This window comes from Sciurus carolinensis, chromosome 1 (genome assembly GCF_902686445.1).
Source record: "Sciurus carolinensis chromosome 1, mSciCar1.2, whole genome shotgun sequence".
NCBI classification, from domain to species: domain Eukaryota; kingdom Metazoa; phylum Chordata; class Mammalia; order Rodentia; family Sciuridae; genus Sciurus; species Sciurus carolinensis.
The window spans coordinates 77,832,326-77,855,203 of record NC_062213.1 but is presented as its reverse complement, the minus strand read 5'-3'; the positions used below and the strand labels follow the sequence as shown (position 1 = coordinate 77,855,203).

At 34.8% G+C, this 22,878-nt stretch overlaps 1 protein-coding gene across 3 annotated transcripts in view; it reads right to left on the bottom strand.

Moving 5' to 3' along the window:
- Window positions 1-9,921: 9,921 nt before the first annotated feature.
- The window catches only part of Plag1 (PLAG1 zinc finger), a 45,890-nt gene continuing 32,933 nt past the window's right edge, over window positions 9,922-22,878 (bottom strand). For 2 of the 3 annotated variants that reach the window (XM_047522576.1, XM_047522586.1), the window contains 3 exons: window positions 19,681-19,779; window positions 16,749-17,107; window positions 9,922-16,223 (listed from right to left, as the gene is read on the bottom strand). In XM_047522576.1, coding sequence (XP_047378532.1) covers window positions 14,966-16,223; window positions 16,749-16,990 — 1,500 coding nt within the window. In that variant the 5' untranslated portion in view covers window positions 16,991-17,107; window positions 19,681-19,779 and the 3' untranslated portion in view covers window positions 9,922-14,965. The remainder of the gene's footprint in view (window positions 16,224-16,748; window positions 17,108-19,680; window positions 19,780-22,878) is intronic. The other variant, XM_047522596.1, reaches the window with a different exon arrangement.

The window sequence follows — 22,878 nt, the reverse complement described above, 5'->3', positions numbered from 1 at the left end:
AAGAAGCTAGCAGCCAAATTTGTGAATTCTTGAATGTAATATAGACCGGAGGGACTTTCTGTGTCAGGAGTGGGCTGATGCTCACGTCACATCGACGCTGTCCTCCAGTTCGACGAGGTCCCTTCGCAGCCCGGAAGACCTGGCCCCTGGGAGCTCCAAGCCGCAGGACTTGAGACCGCAGTCAGGTGCAGCCGAGTCTGCGTGCCAGGGAAGCGCGCGGCGGTCGAGGAAGAACGCGCCGGAGGACAGACTGTCTAGGGACAAAGCCCCCATCGCAGCTGCTCCAGGCCTGCGCCGCTGCAGAGGGCCAGCTGAGCATCTCGGAGGGCCGGGGAGGACAGCCAGGACCGCCCTGCTTGGCTCCTGACCACGCCTACGGCCCTGGAGGTCTTGGAGTCCCCGCGCTCGGTTAGTGCTCTATCACAAAGCCCGGAGCTAGGAGGGTCTGGGCGCTGCCACCGCTAAGCTGTAGTGCATGCTGGCTGTCTCTACTTGTCCTATCACTCCTTGCTATAAACGCTGTGAGAGGTTTTTTTTTTGTTTTTTTTTTTGTTTGTTTTTTTTTTTTTTTTTCCCCCTGGGTGCTGGGGATCGAACCCAGGGCCTTGTGCTTACAAGGCAAGCACATCTCCCCAGCCCGCTGTGAGCGATTTTTAATACTGTTGTTCAATGAGAGATCAATTTGTAGGAGAAAGGTCTGGATTTTCCCAAAAGTAACAGCAAATATCTTCATTCATTATCAAAACACTTATATTTCCGTTAACATCAGGAATGAGACGCCAGTGCCTAACACCATTGTTACTTATTATTTTCTCAGAGATTTTAGTAAATGTACTATATCAAGGATATGAAACGACTAGCATGCACATTAAAAAGATGTAAAATATCAGCTTGCTTATGATATGAATGTACATTTTAGTAAGCTCAAGAGAATAGAGGGGGAAAAACTCAATTTGAATAATTATGTAAATTTTGCAAAGTAAACAGAAAGATTCATTCAAATAAATCAAATAGTTTTTTAATGCTCTAGCAAGAAAAAAACCTAGTTGTGAAATGGAAAGAACAAGCTTTACACCACACAGATAAAAATTTAACAAGAAAGATCGAGAGCCAATATTAAGAATATGTAATATTTAAAGACACTGAACGGAATTTTAAAGAATGGAAAAGGTCTCCCATGTTCTTGGATGTAAAGATGTATCCATATTATGTCAATTCTTTCAAAATTAACATCTAAATATATTGCAATTTCCAACTAGAATACATTTAGGGAAAAACAGGTTTTTTTAGGGGGTGGGTATTGAGTAAAATAGTCTTAAAGTTCTTATGCTGAATAAATACCTATGAGGATAGCCAAGAAAATTGTAAAAAGGATGGAAGAGAGATTTGCCAGGCTCATTATCAGAACCTACCCTAAAGCATATGAATATTGTATTGATATGCTAATGGGCAAAGGGATCAATGAAACAGAACAGAGAAACAAGAATTAGACTATGGTGTTCCTGAGAAGTCCATATATAACCACTGTGGAAATAGGTGGATGTGGGAGTGTGTGGGGGGATACTGATAGACTATTCAGTCATGTGATGTCAGTATGATTCACTTTCTGAAGAAACTAAAATTTTATCAGTATTTTACAGTTGATAAAAAACAAAAAGATTGAAGTTTAAAGTAAAAATTAAAACAATAAAAATCTAATCTGGGAAGTGAGGGTGATAAAGATATTTTCAACCCAGTAATTCTATTCCTGGGACTCTATCCCATATAATAAAGCCTGGAAATCTAGAGCTGTAGGGAAAAAATGTAATCATGTATGACTGTATAAAAATTTAAAACTTTAAAAATAGTATATATGCTATCTTTTCATACCAAAGGCATAGAAAAAGTCATTGCTGGAAAAAAATTTATAATGTAGATGACACATTTGTCATTAATTTCTCTATTATACAAAAATTCCTCTACAAATCGACCAAAACAGATAAGAAATGAACCAGAGAATATAAAAAGCAAAAGTGACACAAATCTAAATGGTCATCAAATATATGAAGAGATGTTCAAATTTAATAGTAAATCAGGGAAATGCAATTAAAGTAACATTTGAAATCTCTACTTCTATCAGGAAAAACTTAAAAGAAATGTTATATTACTTGCTGGAGGGGAGGTGAAGGGCAGTGTTTTCACATATTGTTATAGAAATGTGAAGTGTTATAGAAAGGAAATGTTACAGCAACTGAATTATACTATTTTTGGAAAGCAATCTGGAAAAATCCCTTAAAAATTAAAATTTTCAAATACCCTTTAATCCATGAATTTCACTTCAAAGACTCTTTTCCACAGATCAATAATAAAGACCTATGATCAAGGATGCTAACTAATGTTATCATTCCCAGTAGTCAAGAACTGAAAAGAAAAAGATTGTCCATTGCTAGAATTATTATTAAATGTTAAGCAAATTTATTCAAATACTTTTGTAATCAGTGATTAATGTTAATCAAAACAATTACTGTTTTGATGACTTGTGTTAGTAATGTTTATATAGAAAATTTTGCTGAATTTTCTGCAGTGGACTTGTGTCTCTCCTCAGATTCCTAATCCCAAAATGGGTATTTGGAGGTGGGGACTTTGGGAGGTAATTAGGTTATGAGGGTGAAATCCTCATATATAGGATTAGTTCCCAGAGAGGTAGCTAGCTTTTTCTCCATGTGAGGATATAATGACAATCTGCAGTCTGAAACCCAGAAGAAAGCCTTCACTAGAACTTAACCATATTGTAAACTTAACCTTGGATTTCTAGCTTCCAAATTTGTTAGAAATAAATTTCTGTTGTTTTTAAGTCACCCAGTCTATGGTACTTTGTTATAGCAGTCCAAACAGACTAAGACATGTATTTATAAATTTAACATATTTAGTTGAGAACTTGTACCAAATTCATTCCTCTTATGTCCCTGAATCCCTTAGATATTTCAAGATAATAATAATGAAGGTTAATAATATGATAGTAATATCTATCAGGAAAGAAACACATATAAATAGCAATTTAAAGAAGAATACATATAAAATGTCCATCTTCAACTCCTAAAGCATAAGAAGTAAAATTAAGAATGAATAAATGGGATGGATTCAAACTGAAAAGCTTTTTCTCAGCAGAGGAAACAATAACGTGAAGAGAAAGCCTACAGAGTGGGAGAAAATCTTTGCCACACACACCTCAGATAGAGCAATTATCTCCAGGATATATAAGAACTCAAAAAACTTGACACCAAAAAACCCCCATATAACGCAGTCAATAAATGGGAAGAGGAAATACCATCAATCAACAAACATATGAAAAAATGTTCATCATCTCTTGCAATTAGAGAAGCGCAAATCAGAACTATTCTAAGATTTCATCTCACTCCAGTCAAAATGGCAATTTTCAAGAATACAAACAATAATAAGTGTTGGCTGGGATGTGGGGGAAAAGGTACACTCATACATTGCTGGTGGGACTGCAGATTGGTGCAACCACTCTGGAAAACAGTATGGAGATTCCACAGAAAACTTGGAATGGAACCACCATTTGATCCAGATATCTCACTCCTTGGTTTATACCCAAAAGATTTAAAATCAGCATACTACAGTGATGCAGCCAACATCAAATTTTACAGCATCTCAATTCACAGTAGCTAACCTATGGAACCAACCTAGATGCCCTTCAACAGATAAATGGATAAAGAAAATGTGTTACATATACACAATGGATTATTACTCAGCCTTAAAGAAGAATGAAATTATGGCATTTGCAGGTAAATGGCTGGAACTAGAGAATATCATGCTAAGTGAAATAAGCCAATCCCCAAAATCTAAAGACTGAATGTTCTCTCTGATAAGCAGTTGCTGATCCATAGTTGGGGGTGGGTAGGGAAGAATGAAGGAACTTTGGATTATTCAGAGGGGAGTGAGAAGAGGGGTGTGAAGGTGGAGACTGAAAGGATGGTAGAATGATACAGACATTATTACCCTATATACGTGTGTGAAAAAAATTTTTAATAAAAAATAACAAAAAAGTTCATTTTCAACCATTAGAAAAAGGTAAACAAATGTAAATCGTGTTGCTGTTTTGGAGGGCAACCTGACGTTGATCAGAATTTAAGAGGATTTGGGAAATTCAGACTTCTGCCACATCCTTTGAATTGTCTGACTACTTTTTTTGGAATATTTTTTTGTGATCCAATGCACAATCAATTTTTATGTCTCATGAAAGTTTCAAAAATAGTTGATATTGGAGTCCCTCATTTCCATACACCTCACGTGGTTCATAGTTGCCTCCTTTACCTGGGGCCTTGCTGCTGCTCCTGTGCTGTTTTAGGGATATTCCTGCCGTTCTACCCTCTGGGCTTGGCCATGCCTGACCCCATTTCTGGTCTTTCTTAGTATTAAATTTGCACCAAACAGTTCTGGAATTGGGAATTTGGTACCCTACAAAGATCTTTTTGCTCAGGAATTGTGGGGCTGAGGAGTGAGGATGGGAGTGAGGGCTGTGGAGTGTGACTACCCCCCAGTTTTCACATTTCATCATGACTGTGATCTCTTGCAAACACAGCACGCCATTCCCCCTGCATGTTCAGGTGATGCTTGGCTGAGGGGTCAACAGATTGGAGTGTGGTTCAGTAGGCGCAGGTGTCCACTTTTGAGATCAAATCCCACATACTGAAAGCAAAGAAGTAGGTGCAGTTTTAATAAAAAAAAAAAAAAAAAATAGAATCTTGAGTATATAGACAGTCCCTAACTTAAAAATAGTTGACTGAAGATTTTTGACTTTACAGTGGCCCAAAAGCAATAAGCATTTAGTAGTAGGAACTGTAGATAGTTTTTGAGTTTTGATCTTTTCCTAGGCTAGCTAGGGATATGTGACCCTATCCCTTTGGTGCTGAGTAGAGGCTGGAAGCTGCAGCCCCATCAACCATTTGAGGGGAATGATCTACACCACAATGTACTGTGTTGCTGAACTATTCGGTAGGGTAGATGTGCATATTCAGTGCATTTTCAGCTTAGGATCCTTTCAACTTGCAGTGGGCTTATTGTAACACAACCCCATCATAAGTTGGGGAGCATTTGTATTTGGTGAGCTTTCTGACCAGGAGCAGGAAAACCCTTATGTTCACTCCTTGGGCACTCACACTAATAGAAAGTAAACTACATGAGAATGGGAACTTTATCTTGTTCAATACCGTATTTCCATTGCTTGGAATAATGTCTGGCACATAGTAAGCACCTAGTAAAAATGAATACGTGAATGGATCCTGTTCATCAGGGATTGACACTTGGGCTGAGGGTGCTGAGTCACACTTGCCACCTAACTCAGCTTCCCAAATCTGTATTGTTTTTGGTTGCATGTCTGCAGTTTTGTCCTCATGCCTGAAGCGCCTCCTCCTCCTTCTTCCCCACAGCAAGAATTTGGGGTTCTCTCCATATTACCTAACAATATTAAGCTTAGTTGCGTGTGGTGGCACATATCTATAACTCCAGCATCTTGGGAGGCTAAGGCAGGAGGATTGAGAGTTCAAAGCCAACCTGAGCAACTTAACAAGGCCCTCAGCAAATCTGTGAGACTCTGTCTCTAAATAAAATACAAAAAAGAAAGGAAAGAAAAGAAAAGAAAAAAGAAAAGGGCTGGGGATGTGGCTCAGTGTTTAAGTGCCCCTGGGTTCAACCCCCAGTACCAAAAAACAAAACAAAACAAAAAACCCATTAAGCTTCTACAATATTGCTATTCCTCTCAACTTGCTTCCCACTAACACTGGATATTCTAGCTGAAACTCCACTGCTGTGTCTTATGTGGTTTCATGTGTGTGTTGCTAAAGAGTTAACAGACATCTTTCATTCCTTTCCTGTGTTTTGAGAACATTAGAATTACACTGGGATTTATACTTTTGAAAATACTTTGTAAAAATGCTATCAATAATTTTGATATAACCAAGAATTATTAATATCATTTTCACCACTTTATCTTTTGCTTTCTGGAGATGTATTTCATTGAATTATTATTATTATTATTATTATTATTATTAAGTAAAGGGAGTTAATTTACTTTCAGAACCTTGACATGTCAGAACTCACCTTGTGTTTGAACATCTATTTGACAATTGGGTTTAATACAACTTTGGCTTCGCTGACTTCTATCATTCTGTGTTTCAGATAAGGCTGAAGTCAAGTCACATATCCTTTCAAATTTGTAGATATCTGGTACCTATTGATTTCCTCCCCTTTATTTTCCTAATTCAGAGGTGAAGATTCCACAGCTATAGCCTTTGAGGGGCAAAATTACAAAATTTAGGTTCCTCAAAGTTTCTCTAGCTTGGCTTCTAGTAGTGAAAAGAGTGATTGCCTCAAACTTTGATCACTTGTTGTGAAGAAAGCAAGAAAAAATGGAGTTTAAAGTGTGATCATGCGATCTTGTCTGTATGAAATAAGCTTTTATGTAAGAGATAATTGAATAGTCAAAATTATTATTTTTTATTATTTTATAGGTCAAGTTTTCAAAGAATAGATTTTTAAAAAATTTAAAATGTGCCCTAAATATTAAGATGGCTAGGAGTCTTTTAGGTAAGAGCTCTATTTGCCCTTCTTCCAGTGGGTATGTGATTATCTGCCATGCATTTGAAAGTATGAAGATGGGGTTTTTGCCCTCAAGTGCTTAAGCTATGCAATGACCTGAGAACTAATAAACTGTAATAAATGTTCAGAGGGAAAATAAGTTGCTGTTCAGAGCAGAGGTGGCTTTATGGAACAGAGACCATTAAGGAAGGGTTGGAGGATGGATAAGATTTAGCATCTGAAGTTCATGGGCAGGAGGAGAAAAAAAGTATTCCATGGGTGGAGAACAGGCACCTGCCAGTAAAAGGACAAATGAGCACGGGTTCTATTATAAGGACCAGGGAGTAACTCCATATGAAAATGAGAGGAAAAAAAATAGGAGGGTGGGGTGGGCAGATGCTGTTAAGAATGAAAGGAAATTTTCAGGGTACTTCAAACAAATAATCTGAAGCTCTCTCAATAAAACTAGTACTTAGGAATATAGACATATTACACAGAGAAATTTATGGCACAAAATACACTAGTAAATAATGCTTTACCCTTTGAAAGGTAACTTAGAAAATTGGGATTTCATTGAACTCACTTTCCTGAAAACTTCAAACAAAACCATCTTTAAGACCCATACAGATTTTTTTGTTTTGTTTTGTTTTATAGCCACTATTTGCCATTCATTCTGGGGCAGGGAAAGATGACATATCTTAAAATATTTAAATAGGGCACCATTGCTGAGGTTATTAACCTACTTACACAATGAGCATTCTAGGGCATGAAAGTCTGGTTAAGGAATCTGCTTAAAAATGTTCAGGTGTGATTAGTACTAATAGATCAATTACATAGTTTTAGAAACAGAGCAGTTTGCTGACATTCCAATGAGATGTTCAACTGCACTAGTAACATTTTGAAAGGAGCCTCAACAAAGATTATGGCTCTCTAGTAAGAAAAGAAATAAAGTAAAACCTTTCCAAAAATTCTAAGTTTCATAAAACAGAAAATGTCTATTTTTATCTGAGAAACTTTACCCTCAAAACCTCAGGGCCTTGACTGTGGTATTATCACAAATGGATCATCTGCCTGTTTTTGAAACCTTCAGTTTATAGAAATTCCTACTTGTTCATTTATAATAGACATTAGCTTACATTTCAAGTATGTAGCTACTGAGTAAAGCAACGTTAGCTGTTTAAAGTCTTGTTCATTAGGTGAAAGATTCTTATCTGAAATAATGGCAAAGATCATTAAAAAAGGATATTCTGAGAACTATTTCAAAGATACAATCCCTACGTTCTTTTCTATTTCTTTTCTGAAGTTTATGTGCTTTCTCCTAACGGGATAGAAAAAAAGTATTTCTACTTCCTTCCAAGTAAAACCAGCTCCTATAAAGGCTGACAGTTGAAACAAAGTTGTATTAATCAGGGCTCTTCAGAGAAACAGAACCAGTAAGCAACCAGAGAGATTTATTTTAAGGAGGTGGTTCATATAGTTGTGGGGGCTGGCAAGTACTTACTGCAGGGCAGGCCAGCAGGCTGGTGATGTCTGACTGTCTTGGGGGCAAATTTTCCTTTTGTGGAACCTCAGGCTGTTCTCTGAAGGTCTTCAAGTGATTGGATGAGGTCTATCCACTGTATGGAGGTAATGTGCTTTACTCACTCTTCTGACTTAAATGTTAATCACATCTAAAAAATGCCTTCATAGTGACATCTAGACTGGTGTTTGACCAAATACTGGGTACTAAGGCCTGGCCAAGTTGACAGATAAAACTATTGCACCAACCAAGTGTTAACATTTTCAGAGTAGATTAGTGAGTATTACTTCTTTCTGGAATAGAATGCAGTTGAACTTGAGACTTTTTCATCATTTTTGATCTATGAAAAAGGAGAACTTCTGCCCCATACTTAGATGTTGCTGCCATCTTCGTTCAGATGCTTGGTCAGGAAACGAACTGCTCCTTTCTATAGAGTTGACTTCTTTGGAACATCCCTAAGGTTTTAGTACAAAGTGATGCCCTTTTGCTTAAGAAATGTTTGTTGAATAAATGTTCAATTAAGGAAAAGTGACAGCAAAAACTCAACTGTCTATAGCCAGACTGAACTTTGTCCTCTTCTTGATGGAAACCATTAGCATGAATTTTTCATTCAACACTAGTGGATAAGTCTCTTAGCCCCATTGGATCTATGTTGCAATTAGTAAATTGCATCTAATTTTCCATAAATAAGTTTATACCTGAAATGAATTAATCCCAAACATGCTTTTTCAGAATAGTAGTCTACTCTTTGGGTACTATAGAAAGCTAAAACATTTTCTTCTATAAACTGTCCTTGAAGTATTTGCATATGAGTGGATTAAAATAAAACATATTTAGTGTTAATTTTAAGAAGTGACCTGGTATTACTTTCAGATTTGCTGGAATTAAGGCAAAATGAGAAGCTGTTAACAGTGGAATCACTGCCTATTGTCTTTACCCTTTGAAAGCAGGAGAGCCACAGGAAAAGAATGTGTTCTATCATACCCAAAGAGGTGCTGTGAGATATACAACAAATTATTTCCATAGTTAGTTCCTGGACAGGTATATTTTAATTTTCAGAATGAGTATTTCTAGGGAGCTTCATTCTTGGCTATTTAACTGACAAGTTTTAGCTGAAATGATATGTGTGATAACCATTTTGGTTCACATGAATTGTCAAGAAAGCTTTCTTCAGCAAGAATTTAGGTAAACAACCCCAGGGGAACTTCTAAAAGGTTTATAGTTCTGACAGTAAGTGTTAAAGGAATGCTAAGTGCCAATTGTAGCACAAACAAGAAGCTATTCTTTTTTTTTTTTTTCCCCCAATTCTCAACTCACCTGGATTAAAGTTTTGGTTTTTGACTATTTTTTTATTTATAATTTCTGTGCTTCCTCTAGAGACATGAATATTTTAAAATTCCCTCCCCTGCCAAGAATCTTACATTTAATTTCAACAACAAAGAATTGTCCAGAGCCAGCAATCAGAACCTTATACTTATCAAATGAGAAACTACTTATAATTAGAAGTGAAGAAAAAATGTTATATCAATGTATCACCTATGAAAATTTCAGGAAGATCTATATTATCTAAAGCCACTCTATAATTTTATTCATATATTTTGTGGAATTCACATTTTTTTTTCTTACAGCAAACATAACACTGTAGGCCACAAGAAGCTGCAGTACTATTGTTTAACTAGCAGCAAATTGGTATTTTAAATCTGGGTATCTGGACAATAAATAGCCTGCTTTTTTGGATGTGAAGTTTAAAATGTCTTATCACTGCAGCTCCATAATGTGATTGCTATTTTACAGAACTTATACACACACACACACGAATATGATCTTTGTCTATATTTTATACAAATACAACAGTAGTTTGTGAATACATTTTAAGTACATGATATACATGATAAGCCACTTGATTTCCCAATATCACAGAATAGCAATTTTAAATGCAATAAAAATATACAAAATTCAGTCTGGAATGCAGATTTTTTTCTTTTCTATTTTGACTCAAAACTTTACCATTAGAACATTTTTAGAGTACTAGTCCAAACACTTTTTCATTAGCTAAAAATACAATTTCAGCAGTCCAGCTTATGTTCAGGCATGATGCAATCCATTTCCTAATGGATTCCCAGTTTTTGTTAAATTCAAAGGGCTGTTAGTAACTGACAGCATGTTCTTCACTCCACACTCTAATATGAAGCCCACTTTCCATTCTGAGTTACAGTCACCTTGTGGACAAAAGCTGGGTTTGTTCTGGTAACATTTGCATGTCCAAGATCTCCTTTTGCAAGTGCACATGAATACATTGTGGTGGTGTAAAAGTTTGTTAATGACAAATTAAGTCACAGTATAAAAATATATTGTACACCTTTACACCTAATATAGTCCTTTTCCTATGGATAAAAAAATACAACTGAACAAGACAGAGAAGTTTGTAGCACCATGAAGAGTTGTATCCCAAGTTACATTAGCAGCATGATCCAACGTAATATTGAAGGAGTGTTTCTGAGAAGATAGACATTCATTCTGGTTCATCTGTACCACTGAAGCTTATACAACGAAGTGTTTATACATTAGCAATAGTTCTGTGTCATTTCAAGAACTAGAAAACTTATCAAAAGACACTGCCTTCCAACCTCAGAGGACTGATAATGCTGTTCAAGGACCCAAATGGTGATCTAGTGTGCCATTACCAAGACTGGTAGAATTATCTTGTTTTATATGATCTCAAAGGAGCTCTCTGTGGTGTTTTAAGCACAAAACTATGTAACACAACCTATATAGATCTATGTAATCACAACAGCCTATTTGTGTTATAGACATTGTGCTGACACAGTGAGAAAAACAAGACAAACTCTACTCAAGCATTCATTTGTCAGAGACAAGTCTGCCATTGCTAATGATGAATACTCAACATTTAAAAGATCTCCTCCAACGTCACATGGATCTCAGTAGGCTAGAAGCAACTTGGGTGAACTGGTATTTAACTTATGTTACTGGGAAGACAGTGTGCTTTGAAACACGTAAACCTTGTAAAAAAATAAACCATTGTAAAACCTTATGAAAAGACACACACTGATTCTGTGCAATATAGCAAATTGATAAGAAAACACTGTAAAAATGTACCTGTTTAAAATACCATCTACCATATTTTGTACACAAAGCATTATATATCAAAGGCCTACATATATATCATCTAATGGCACTTGAAACAAATTATAATAAGTCTTAAAATAAAAGGCATAACCTATAAGAAAGTTTCTGTAAAGGTTTAGATTCATTTTGAAAGTGCTATATCTTGTAATATGTGTAGTATAGAGGTTGACCAAGCTCTATTTTTTTAAAAAAAATATTGGCCTATAATATGTATATTGCTCACTAGATGAATGATCCTGAAAGTATGTACTCTATAACATTCATTATTAGCTTAATAAAGCAATCAGCTCTGGCTCATGTTTCAGTCAGTATATGGTTTTTAAAAACCGCTACTGTCCAAATTAACACAATATATCACTATATTCCACAAATGACTAAGAAAAATAAAGCACAAGCAACAAAGAGGCAAAAATACACAGCTTGACAGAAACACTAAACAAAATTAAAAAGATGCACAGAGTGGTGTATGACCAGCCAGGACAATCAAAAGGTTTCAAAAACTGAACTTGATAATAGGATCTTAAAATGAAAATTTTAACAGTGACCAATAGCTATAAAGATGACACTTGGATACATCAATGGGTAATATTGCTTACAGTGCCAAGATCCTTCCACATTTACACTTCTGTGTTTTACCTAGTCTGTACACACATGTGGAAGTCAAACTGAATGAGGTTCAATATCTTGTCTGAGCTCCAAATTCTACACTAAAATATTTTTATTTAATGTTAATCCCATCCCCTTTTTAACAAAGCTAAGGCACTACCAGAAATTTCAAGGATGACTATTCTGGCCACTGGAGAATGAAAACAGTATTGGCAATAATCATCTTTAATCTACTTCAAATAAAAACAAATGACCATTTTTTTCCTAGAAAAAAGAGCCAATTCTGTGTTACATCCTTGTTAGAACATTGTGCAATTAATATAAACAAGTCTGCCTCACCTTTAATAGAATTCTATCAAAAAGGGTTTAGTGACCACTGCAGTCAATTTAAAAAACAAATTAGCTGAATTTCCTCTTACTTTGAAGTGTTATTTCAAGTCTGTGGGGCAACAACAGGCAAAGAGGTGCATATATGAAAATTAAGACTCCACAAATTTAACGCTTCTGCCCTGGAAGATGTGCCTCCATGTCTTTGAATCCATGCTGGGCAAGAATAGGTTTAAAAATATATATATACATATATGGCGCCATTCTCCATTTCTAAAATGCTTTATTTCATAAATCCTGGTACTCCCTTTTTTTAATTAGTAGTGAAATACAGCCTACGAAGGCCATTGTCTCAGTTCACTAATTTGACTTTTTTTCAAAGCAAATTTTAGACAATAAAGTAGTGCTTCCAACACTTGCTGTTTGTGATCTCTGTTTAAAAATAGGTTTTCTACTTATCTGTGCTCTGTCACCAAATTTCCTTTTTCCTTTTTTATGGTGATTAAAGCAATATTGAACACTAATCATTCAACTAAAGATTTAGGTAAGCAATCTGTTTCATAGAAACTAAAGGAAGCAGTAATGAAGCAGAGCGAAAGCCTACTTTCAAAGCAAATATTCTCCTAACCAAAAGCTTAGGAGCAGTTTGAAAAATTTAAAAATGTATTTCCTTATTAACATATATAATTTTAATGCCTTTGGAACACACTTTTTTAATAAAATGTAATTTTTCATAATAAAATTTAAATACATAAGTATAAAAACTACTGCTCCTAGGATTAAAAATAAAATAGGAGCAATGATAAAATATGAAGAGCCAAAGCTCCTTCAGAGAGCAACTTTGATTCTATGAAGTGCGATATACGAGTGTGTGTGTATATATATATATATATATATATATATAAAATATGTGAAACCCCCATTTACATTATTACAATTTACAGTTTTCCACAAATTATACTATTCCCAAATATTTTAAATAATGTATTATAATCAGTAATCTGCACTCATTTTTAAAAATTCTTGGTAAACATTGCAATTTGCAGTGATAATTGGCCCTAAAAAAGGGAAAAGAAGCTCCCATCTAGGGCTAATGAGTGCTCAAAAATATTTTTCTTTCTTTTCTTTTTAAAAGAGATATATACTCTTCTATAAACCTTCCCCCTTCCCCCTGCCCCTACAGACGGGGTCCCACAATAAGGTGTTAAGAAGTGCTTAATAGATAGATATGTTTCTTAGGTTGATGTCCCAAACAACCCTTTGAAAAAATATAACTGGACAATTGAGAAGATTATGGTAATTATCTAATGTGAAAAAAAAACCTATACCTATTTTATTCAGTGAAAACAATATTCTTGATTTTCACATTCACTAAGACAGTGCTTGTTTTACTTTATTTCATTTCCCTATAAATTTAACTTATTTGCAATATTTCTCCCATTTCCCAGAGATGTGTTAAAGTGGGGTTTTACTGTATATATTTTTAGTTACTCAAAACTTCATGGTAATTCCTCAAATAGTTTTCTAATGCATTCAACTTTAAATTCCCCACTTCAAAATAGCAGGGAAAGATGGATTTCTAATGAATAGGAAAGACACCATAGGGCAAAACTGTTATTTTTGTTTTCTGCTTTGGCTCTTAGAGAAAAAAAGATGAATCAAATTCAGCAAGGGATGTAAGTGATATGTTTTTACTTTACTTTTTTAAGAGTCCAGTTTTCAATGCTGGCAACAGTGGACAGGATTCCTAGATAAGTTCCCAAGTTCAACTGTATACTTTATACCTTCCTCCCTGCTTATGAGTCTATCACACCTTAGAGGCTGAGTCCACTCTGGGATTAACACACCTACTGTCCCAAATGGCTCTATATTCCAGACTGTGGACCAACAATCCAAATAAAACTGTTGGTGCACCTGAACCACCCTCTGGTTGTGAAAGGTGGTGTAGATTAAAGAGAACTATCTATATACCGACCCTTGAAGGCTCCAATGCCATACACTATTAGTATTATTAAATGGAAAGATAGTAAGTTAAGAAGGCTGAACCATGGCCACTAATTAAGGGCTGGCTAATAAGTAACACAGAATGCCATGTTACCTCACTAGGAGTCTTTTTGCTTTAAATACTGGTGCTTTGTGTTTTGGTTTTATCTTCTTTATATTCTCATAAATTTTTAGCAAATATAATAGCCAGACAATAGTAAGTTTTCAAAATATACCTATCTGAAATTATGGTACATCTAAGAAACATCTGCTATCTCCCCAAACTGGATTCTTAAGTCACGTAAAACACTTAATTATGAATCCATTTGTGGCTAGTAAAAATTTTAAAACTCTCTCAAGTTATTCACATACATTTTATAAAATTTACATTCTATTTCAAATGTTTCTTTTTTTCCTCTCTCTTTTTTTTTTTAAATGAGCCAAAAGTCAAAAGGTAGAGCCATTGTTACCAGACAAAAATGAAAATTTTAAGATCTAAAAGTAATCTGAACATGGGACTTATAAAACTTTATTGATAATAATGGCTTTCCTATATGAAATAAAACTCTTGAGACTATGACAATTGGCAGTGAATCAGGACAAAATACCCAGGTAAACATAACTGAACACAAATGGTTCCAAAGCTCATTTAAAAAGTTAGTTTCTATTTTATACTGGCTTAATGAAAACTGGTATTATACAAAAGCAGAAATCTCTATACTGTTTTAAAGTAGGCACTAAAATAAAAATGGTCACCTAAGGCAGGGCTACACATACATTTCTGTAATGAATCCATGTCCCAGAATCTTACTGAAAAGCCTGATGGAAACGTGGCAGGGTGGTGCTTGTGCTTAAGCTACTAGTGAAAGCTGCTGACAGTGAGTGCAGGGACCCAAGACCTATAGTGTTCGCAGGATCCTGAAGATCCTGTGTCTGTGGGGGTAGCTGGGAAACTGAAGAATGTGCTTCGTCTTGGGAATAGCTCATTCCAAGGCTCCCCACTGAGATAGGATTATAGGGAGGACCATTTAAAGGTATGAAATTAAACAACTGAGAAAAATCCAATGCTGGTGTGTTGAGGGGGTCACTGATAGAGATAGAACTTTTTGATAAGGAGAGGTCCCCTGCACCATCATCTAGGGACCCACTCTGGGGATCCAACCCTAGCTTAGATGATGATGCTTGAGAATCCTGTGATGAAGATGGCACGCCACCTTGTAACTCCATTAGGTAACTCTCAATTTCCCCCTTTAATGGCTGTTCTTTTTCAGGAATAGAAATTGCATATGAGGTAGAACTGAATGGATATTTGAAAGATAGGTGGTGAGAGGGATGAACAGCATCCATATCTATTGGGCATGTCATTCCTAAAGGTAAAGTTGTGATCATTTGATGTGCAGATCCAGAGCTCTGCATGGACTGAAATGGAGTGTTATAGAGGTTTAACTGCAAAGTGTTTGTGAATGGCTTTGATAACAGTTCACTGGAAGGTAAGGACATCACCGGAAGGAGCTCATCTTTTATAGGCACAGACACGTTGCAGGTAAATGGATCCAGGAAGTCCACTGGTTCGGTTTTGACCTTTAGAAGCTCTTGATTGTGGCTCTTTTTCATATGTCGAGTCAGGTGATCCTTTCGTCCAAATCTCTGTGCACAGTACTGACAGAGGAAGTCCTTTCTTCCAGTGTGCACCACCATGTGTCTCCGGACATCCTTTCGGGTGTAGAACCGACGATCACAATGCTCGCACTGATGCTTTTTTTCTTTCACCCCTCCGGATGACTTGCCTGCATGAGACTTAAGGTGCTCCAGAAGCACTCCTGTGCTTTCGAAAGTCTGCAAACATACCTTGCAGGTGAGGTCGCCACTGGTTGCGGCATGCAAGGCCAAGTGCCGTTTAAACCCAAGCTTGGTATTGTAATTCTTGCCACACTCTTCGCACTTAAACGTCTCTTTGTTGGGGTCATGTGTATGGAGGTGATTCTTCAGATGATCTTTCCGGTGAAACATTTTCTCACAATAATTACACTTGTGGGTTTTCTCAGGAGAGTGAGTAGCCATGTGCCTTTAAACACAGATATATTCTGTAAGTAATTGCCACAATGAAAATGGATTGTATTCACTTTTCAAATGGGCAGCTAACACTACTATGCTAACACAGAACTCCCTTAATAATGGAATCTGCTTAACTTACTATGTACCACAAGGATAGTTATTATACCTAAATACTGCAAAACTTGAGCCATTTAAGTTGCCACTTTAGTTTTTGCTGGTTTTTAGTTATCATTACAAAAGCAAATGAGCATGACTGAATATACTCACGTAAATGTCCATACCCTTTTCTTGTCGTAATTTCTTTCTACAAACAGAAATTCTACTCTCATTAAGCATTTTATTTAAAAAAATCCAAAGACACTAACACAAAAGTATGTGATTTAGAATAGTAAAAACTAGCCATTGTCTAATCTACTTAACATTTCCTCTCTGCAAATCAGCTGAAAAATGTGTATACAAATACATACGTTTACAATGGCTTCAAATGGCCAACATAAGAGAAAATATAATCTGAAAGACAAATAGAGTTTAATACCTTTGTAATTTGTACTTAGAGACAAAGGCCTTGGTGCAGTCTTGTTGTATGCACTTGTAGGGCCTCTCTCCTGTGTGAGAGTAGGAGTGAACCTTTAATTTCTCAACACTGTTAAAGGCCTTGTCACACAGTTGGCAAGGAAAGTTTTTTCTTGGTTTGGTTTCACCACGCTTACGTTTCCCTGAAGGGACTTTCTGGGTATCTCTTACTTCTGACAAATCACCAGGAATGACAGTGGCCATCGCAGCCTAAACCAGGCCTTCTTGTTGGACACTTGGGAACTGCCCAACTCCACTAAATGATATAGCTTTAGGTGGCTTCTCAAGTTTCATGTGGTCGTAAAAGAAAGCAAAAAGGGACTGGAAAAAAAAAATAAGAAACAACTAGTTTGTAACTAAATTCAATTTTTAAAAATTTTATTTGCTATGTGATGCTTTTGAATTAAAAAAGAAACCATAAAATGGATTCAGCTGGTCCAATGTAATATCTGTAGGTTTCTTTATATTTGTCATAACACATATAAATGCATTGCTCAGAATGAACAGTTCATACATACCCTGAAATTCCACCTGACAAATGTACTTAGGCATAGCAGTAGTGATTTCAGGAACTCTCAGGAAGCATCAAAACATGATTCTAAAAGTGGCATTATAAAGCTTCAATATTCACAAAGGGGTCAGAGAACAAAAATCTGACTAAAAATATACAAATGTTTCAGCAAAATATTTTAATGTTGAAAATCATTTTAATTTATGCCTGCCAGCTCTAGTCACACTTTGTTTTTAATAAGTACAAATAGAAATCAACTGAAAACCACTGAGTCCATGGAAATACTTAAGCCCAGACATTAAAGGCCTGGAAGAGTTGAATGTATCACCTAAAATGAAAATGTACTCTTTAAACCAGCGTCATTATACTCTAAGGGGTTCCTGAGTCAAGAATAGAAATGATTTACTTTCTTAACAAATACAAATTCTTAAAGGGTAAAAACCTTTCAATGTTATTAGGTGAAGAACATAGTTCCTTGTCATTAGAGTGGGAGGGAGATGCTTAATGTCCTTCAACATATTTTACATTATAGAGAATGATTTAGTTCACTAGACATACTGAACTTAGATCAGATGGAGTTGTTAGGCATCCCTAAGAGCTAAGGGAATTAGTCTTTGACACACCTCTAACCTCAGTGGCACCACACCTGCTGGGACTTCTGATAGCACACAAAACCTATGCATGAATACATCACTACAGATGTTTTAGGTTGGTTAAAATGTATGTCAGATGTCAGAGTTTCAATTCATTATTGATGCTGTGAGAAAGAATGAAAACTATATATTGTACAGCAGAGTATGATTTTTAAAATTTAAACAAAAAGATTAAAACTGAATTGAAACCTACATAGACAAGAGACAACAAATATTATCAACTCTATTTCTCAAACCAAGAAAACTAAGTCTCTGAAGATCCAACTAATGTATGAATTAAATAATTCCTTAATGTTTCTTCAAGGTAGTTTAGTGAGGTATTTTTAAGAGACCACAGAAATGATAATACCTAAGCCTCTTTTAAAAAGACCTGATCTTTAAATACACATTTGAAGGTAGCTAAATGATGATTACTAACTACAAACTGACTGTATTTTCATCCTATTACATATTAAAAAAATGGAAACCAACTTCCTTGTATCACTTGTATTTTGGTATTAGACTGACACCTGTCTTCACAAGCTAGGTCTATTATTCTCACTTTCAGATTCCAGTTATACTTTTCAAGAAGCACTAAATAAGTACATTATGGTAAACTTAAGTGTCTGTTCCAATAGTCTTTTTGTATTTTAACAGAGGCTGTCCCTAAACAGACAAAATACAGTAATGATCCACTAACTTGATTAAAATGGTAAAGCATATGTACGGCAAGCTAATCAAGTGTCCTTTCTTTTTTTTTTGCAGTGCTGAGGATTGAACCCAGGGCCTTGTGCTTGCAAGCTTGCAAGACAAGCACTCTACCAACTGAGCTATATCCCCAGCCCTCCTTTCTTCTTGATTAAGTAGAAAAAGGCAAGGATTTCATACTGTTCAAATTGTCTTAAAGTTTCCCTTGCAGTTTAAAAGTGACACTAACATAATGCCACTGACTTTACCAATGCTAACAAAATATGTTCCTTCTGGTTTTGGATTTTCTGATCTTCAAGGGCTTGTTCTTCTCCTGTTATATTATCATTTAGAAGACAGCTTCTCTGCCTCCCTCAGAAATTAGACCTACACAGCTATTTTGCTGTAACCAATAATGGCACTGAAAACTGCAATAAAACATTCTGTCACAGCAAGAAGAAAAAACTAATTTTCATTCTTTGATTTCCTAACACGATGCTTTCATGCACCTATTTAGAAAAATTTGATCATTTTTCAATTGCAGAATCAAAATAGAACAGAGTTTCTACATCCTTTTATCTAACTGGTATCTGAAAATATATTAAAGATTGGTCATAACTGTCATTGTGTTATAGAATCCAACTGTAATGCAGAGAATTCCAGTTGGAAAAAATATCTCCCATGTTATTGGGAAGAAAGTATGAAAAGTATACCATGAAACAATATATAAACAATTTGATTATATTAAAATTGGTGATACTCAATATGGAGCAACAAATGAATGGTTATCTTTGGATGTACATACTGAGCAATGAAGATAGGCACTAATTTCAAATATTACACTTTTCTAAGACCAGCTGAAATTTTTTCATGGCTGATAATACCTTTTAATTTTAATATATTACAAAACTCAAATTAGTTATCATAGGTGCATTAAAACTACAGGATAAATATAATGTTGTGAGCCCAATATCTAATAAAAGACCATATTCATAATATGCATATTGGTCAAATATTTTAAAGGGGCATGCACAGTATTATAGTGATTTTTGTTCAATGCATACCTGATTTCAGATGGAAAAAGCCTCAGATTTTGATCTTAGCCAGTCCCATTAACTCTTCGTGGAAGGGAGTGGAATCCAATTCTTCCCATTTTGGCTAATCTATGGGGAAAAAAAAAAAAAAAAAAGAATGGACTATACTCCAAATGGAACTAGTATGTAAATGATAGAAAATAAAGGATGAAAGAATTGCAATTTCATGGCACATGCTTACATTCCATACTCTGCTGATGAGTCATGCATTAATTGTCACCAATTGCATATTTTTATTAGTTCTAAGCACATTTACATGAAAAATAAATGCAGAAATAAAAATTAAAATAGTATTATCTAGATAAATGGTAATTTGTGATGCTGAATGACTCCCCACTTGTTTCCCAAATTCAATTAAAAAAAAGAAAAAACCTAGCTTGCCTACATAGAGAATTGGGTATTAGGGTTATTGTTTGAAACTAAACTGATCAAAATTTCATTAGGCTTAATATTATCGAAGAGACACACTCAGGTCCTTCTTAGAGAGCACATCTGGAACCACACCAAAGAATCACAGCCTCCTGGTAAAAGCATTCCCGCTCACACGGCACACACTTGTGCAACTGGGGATTCTCAGAGCCATACTTGTTACTTTTAATACCTGCCAATTTATTTTTAAGAATACTATAAAGATTGCTGAGATGTAGCAACAATTCTGCACTGTTTAGATTTCTAAAACATGCAAGGGAAATTAAATATAGATTTGATACAGGAGGAGGAGGTATTAGGAAGAGGCATCATTTGATTTACAGGATCACTGCTGAAAAAAATCTTAAAATGGCATATAAATTCCCATCAGTAGCATGATCTTCAGTAGACTGAGAGCATGCTTAAGAAAACAAACATGTTAATTCTTGATTGTATAAGTATGTATGAAAATAATAATTGTCAAAAGGCAGAAAGACCTAGAATTATCTATTATAAAGAGTATAAGGCATACAGAGATTAGTAAACTCTGTGTATTTTTAAACATCTAGATATCATTATTTACAAGAACCTGAGAGAAATATGATCAAGTAGTTAAAATACAATGGCCAAAGATTAAGTAAAAATAACCTTAAAGTTATAAACACCAATCTAATATTTTTTCTTGAAATATAATTTTTATATACTTTTAGAATCTGGTGATATACTAAAGAATATTAATAGAGGACATTCAAGCATCATTACAAAAATACTAAGGGCATATGTAAAAGCAGCATTATTTTCACAGTTTAAAAGACAAGAAAAATAAAAATTTAGACCAATAAAAGATACTTTAAAAGTTAAAGCAAAAGCTCCATTCTTTTGTAAAGCACAGGACATGCATAAATGGAAGAACTGAATTATGCACATCAAAACTGCAAAATGATTAAAATTAACTTTGTAAATACTTACTTGCCCAGGGAACATAGTGAGTTTTGGGTGGGGTAAGTAAGAAATGAAAGACCATTTTGTATATTATGTTATTTTAATAACATAAATACCTTATAAATATAGTGTGTTTTCACCTCTGTTACCTCCCTGGAATTCAGTGAATCCAAGAGTTGGATGCATTTATTCATCACCACTGCCATTTTAAGAGAGGCCCATAGGAGTTGAACAATTTGATGGCATAATGAGTGGTTAAGAAGGTGCTTATATCCTCAAACTTCTATTTCATATGTATTTTACTGCATTCTATAATAAGGGCAGGTTAGCAAAACAATTTGCAAGTGGATAAATCTTGTCATCATACTTAAAAGATCAAAAGAGGGGATAGTACCAATTTGCTCAGAGCTGCCAACTATCTCCAAAAGGAAACAAGTATAAGACTTAAAAAGAATAAAAGGCAGTTTAGAAAGTAAATTTAACAATTAAAATAATACCTGGTATATCTATTGGAAAATGATTTGGGGAAAAAAAATCTAAAACCAAAGTTGACCAGTAGACAATAAATTTATCTATATTTTCTTCTTTTCCCAAATAATATAAATTTTATTCCACCCCAAATCCATGTAAATTTTTATTTATGTATACTGTTCAAGGGTATTTTATTAATTTTAATGTCTAAGCATTTCAATAAAAACATATATCTTGTTTTGAAACAAAATAATAAAGCTATCATTTTAATTTAGTTAACCCAAGTTATGGATAATTTCCCTAAATTCAATCTATTTAAAATTCTTGAGCTGCCAAATAATTTCAAAAAACTGCTAATTATTTCCCCAAAGAAAATAAAAAACTGATTAGAATTAATTATTATTTGGATTGATAAGCATTATATATATATATATACACACACACATCTTATATATTTATGAAAAACTTCTAAAAGTATTAGGAATACTGTTTTGAAAATTCTGTACTGTAATAAATTTACTTGTGTTTTTCTTTTCTACTTTTTTGGAAAACATCAAAGATCAGTTGCGCATCAAAGATGCTTTTCAAGTCATGAACATTCTTCTTTGCCTTGGTCTGAAGAATTATGAAGGAAGGTAGAAAATACACATACACATTTTAAATTGCTCTAAGACTAAAGAGCATTTCAGAATACTCTTCCAGTTTTTATTGGTACCACACGGGCATTTTCTTTTCCCCAAAGTGACTTTGAATACACAGAAACAGTAGTTAGAGGGAATATTGTATGTCTGTGCACACATATAGAGGTTTATCTTCCAGACTTTTACATTATCTAAAGGGGTGACTCACACAAAAAAAATAAGCAAAAATAAATCACACATCAGATAGCTCACTAAAACCAATTCCTATGACAAAGAACAGGTCTATATTTAAACTGTTTCTGTATTTTAAAGTTCATAGTTCTGATAGTCACTTTATTAACAGTTGTGAATTTTTACTTACCTGCATCAATAATTCTTTCACATTTAAAAGTCAAACAAATTTTCTTAAGTAAGGACAATGCTATCAACTGTCCAAGTTTTATTCTCTCTTATGCTAACCATAAAATATCATTAATAAACAATTCAAAATATGTTCACATTTGTTTAAAGCATGTTTTTTGTAGAGTAAATCAGGTAGATTACAAGAGGAAACTTACCAGTTGATAATATTTTAATTTACATGAATGAAACACTAATAGAGTTTTGAACAATATGAAAGAAACTGTTAGTAAGACAATTGAAGACAGTCAATTTTGAAGTAAGGACAATAGCATACTTAGAACAATTTTTTTTTTTAAACAACCTC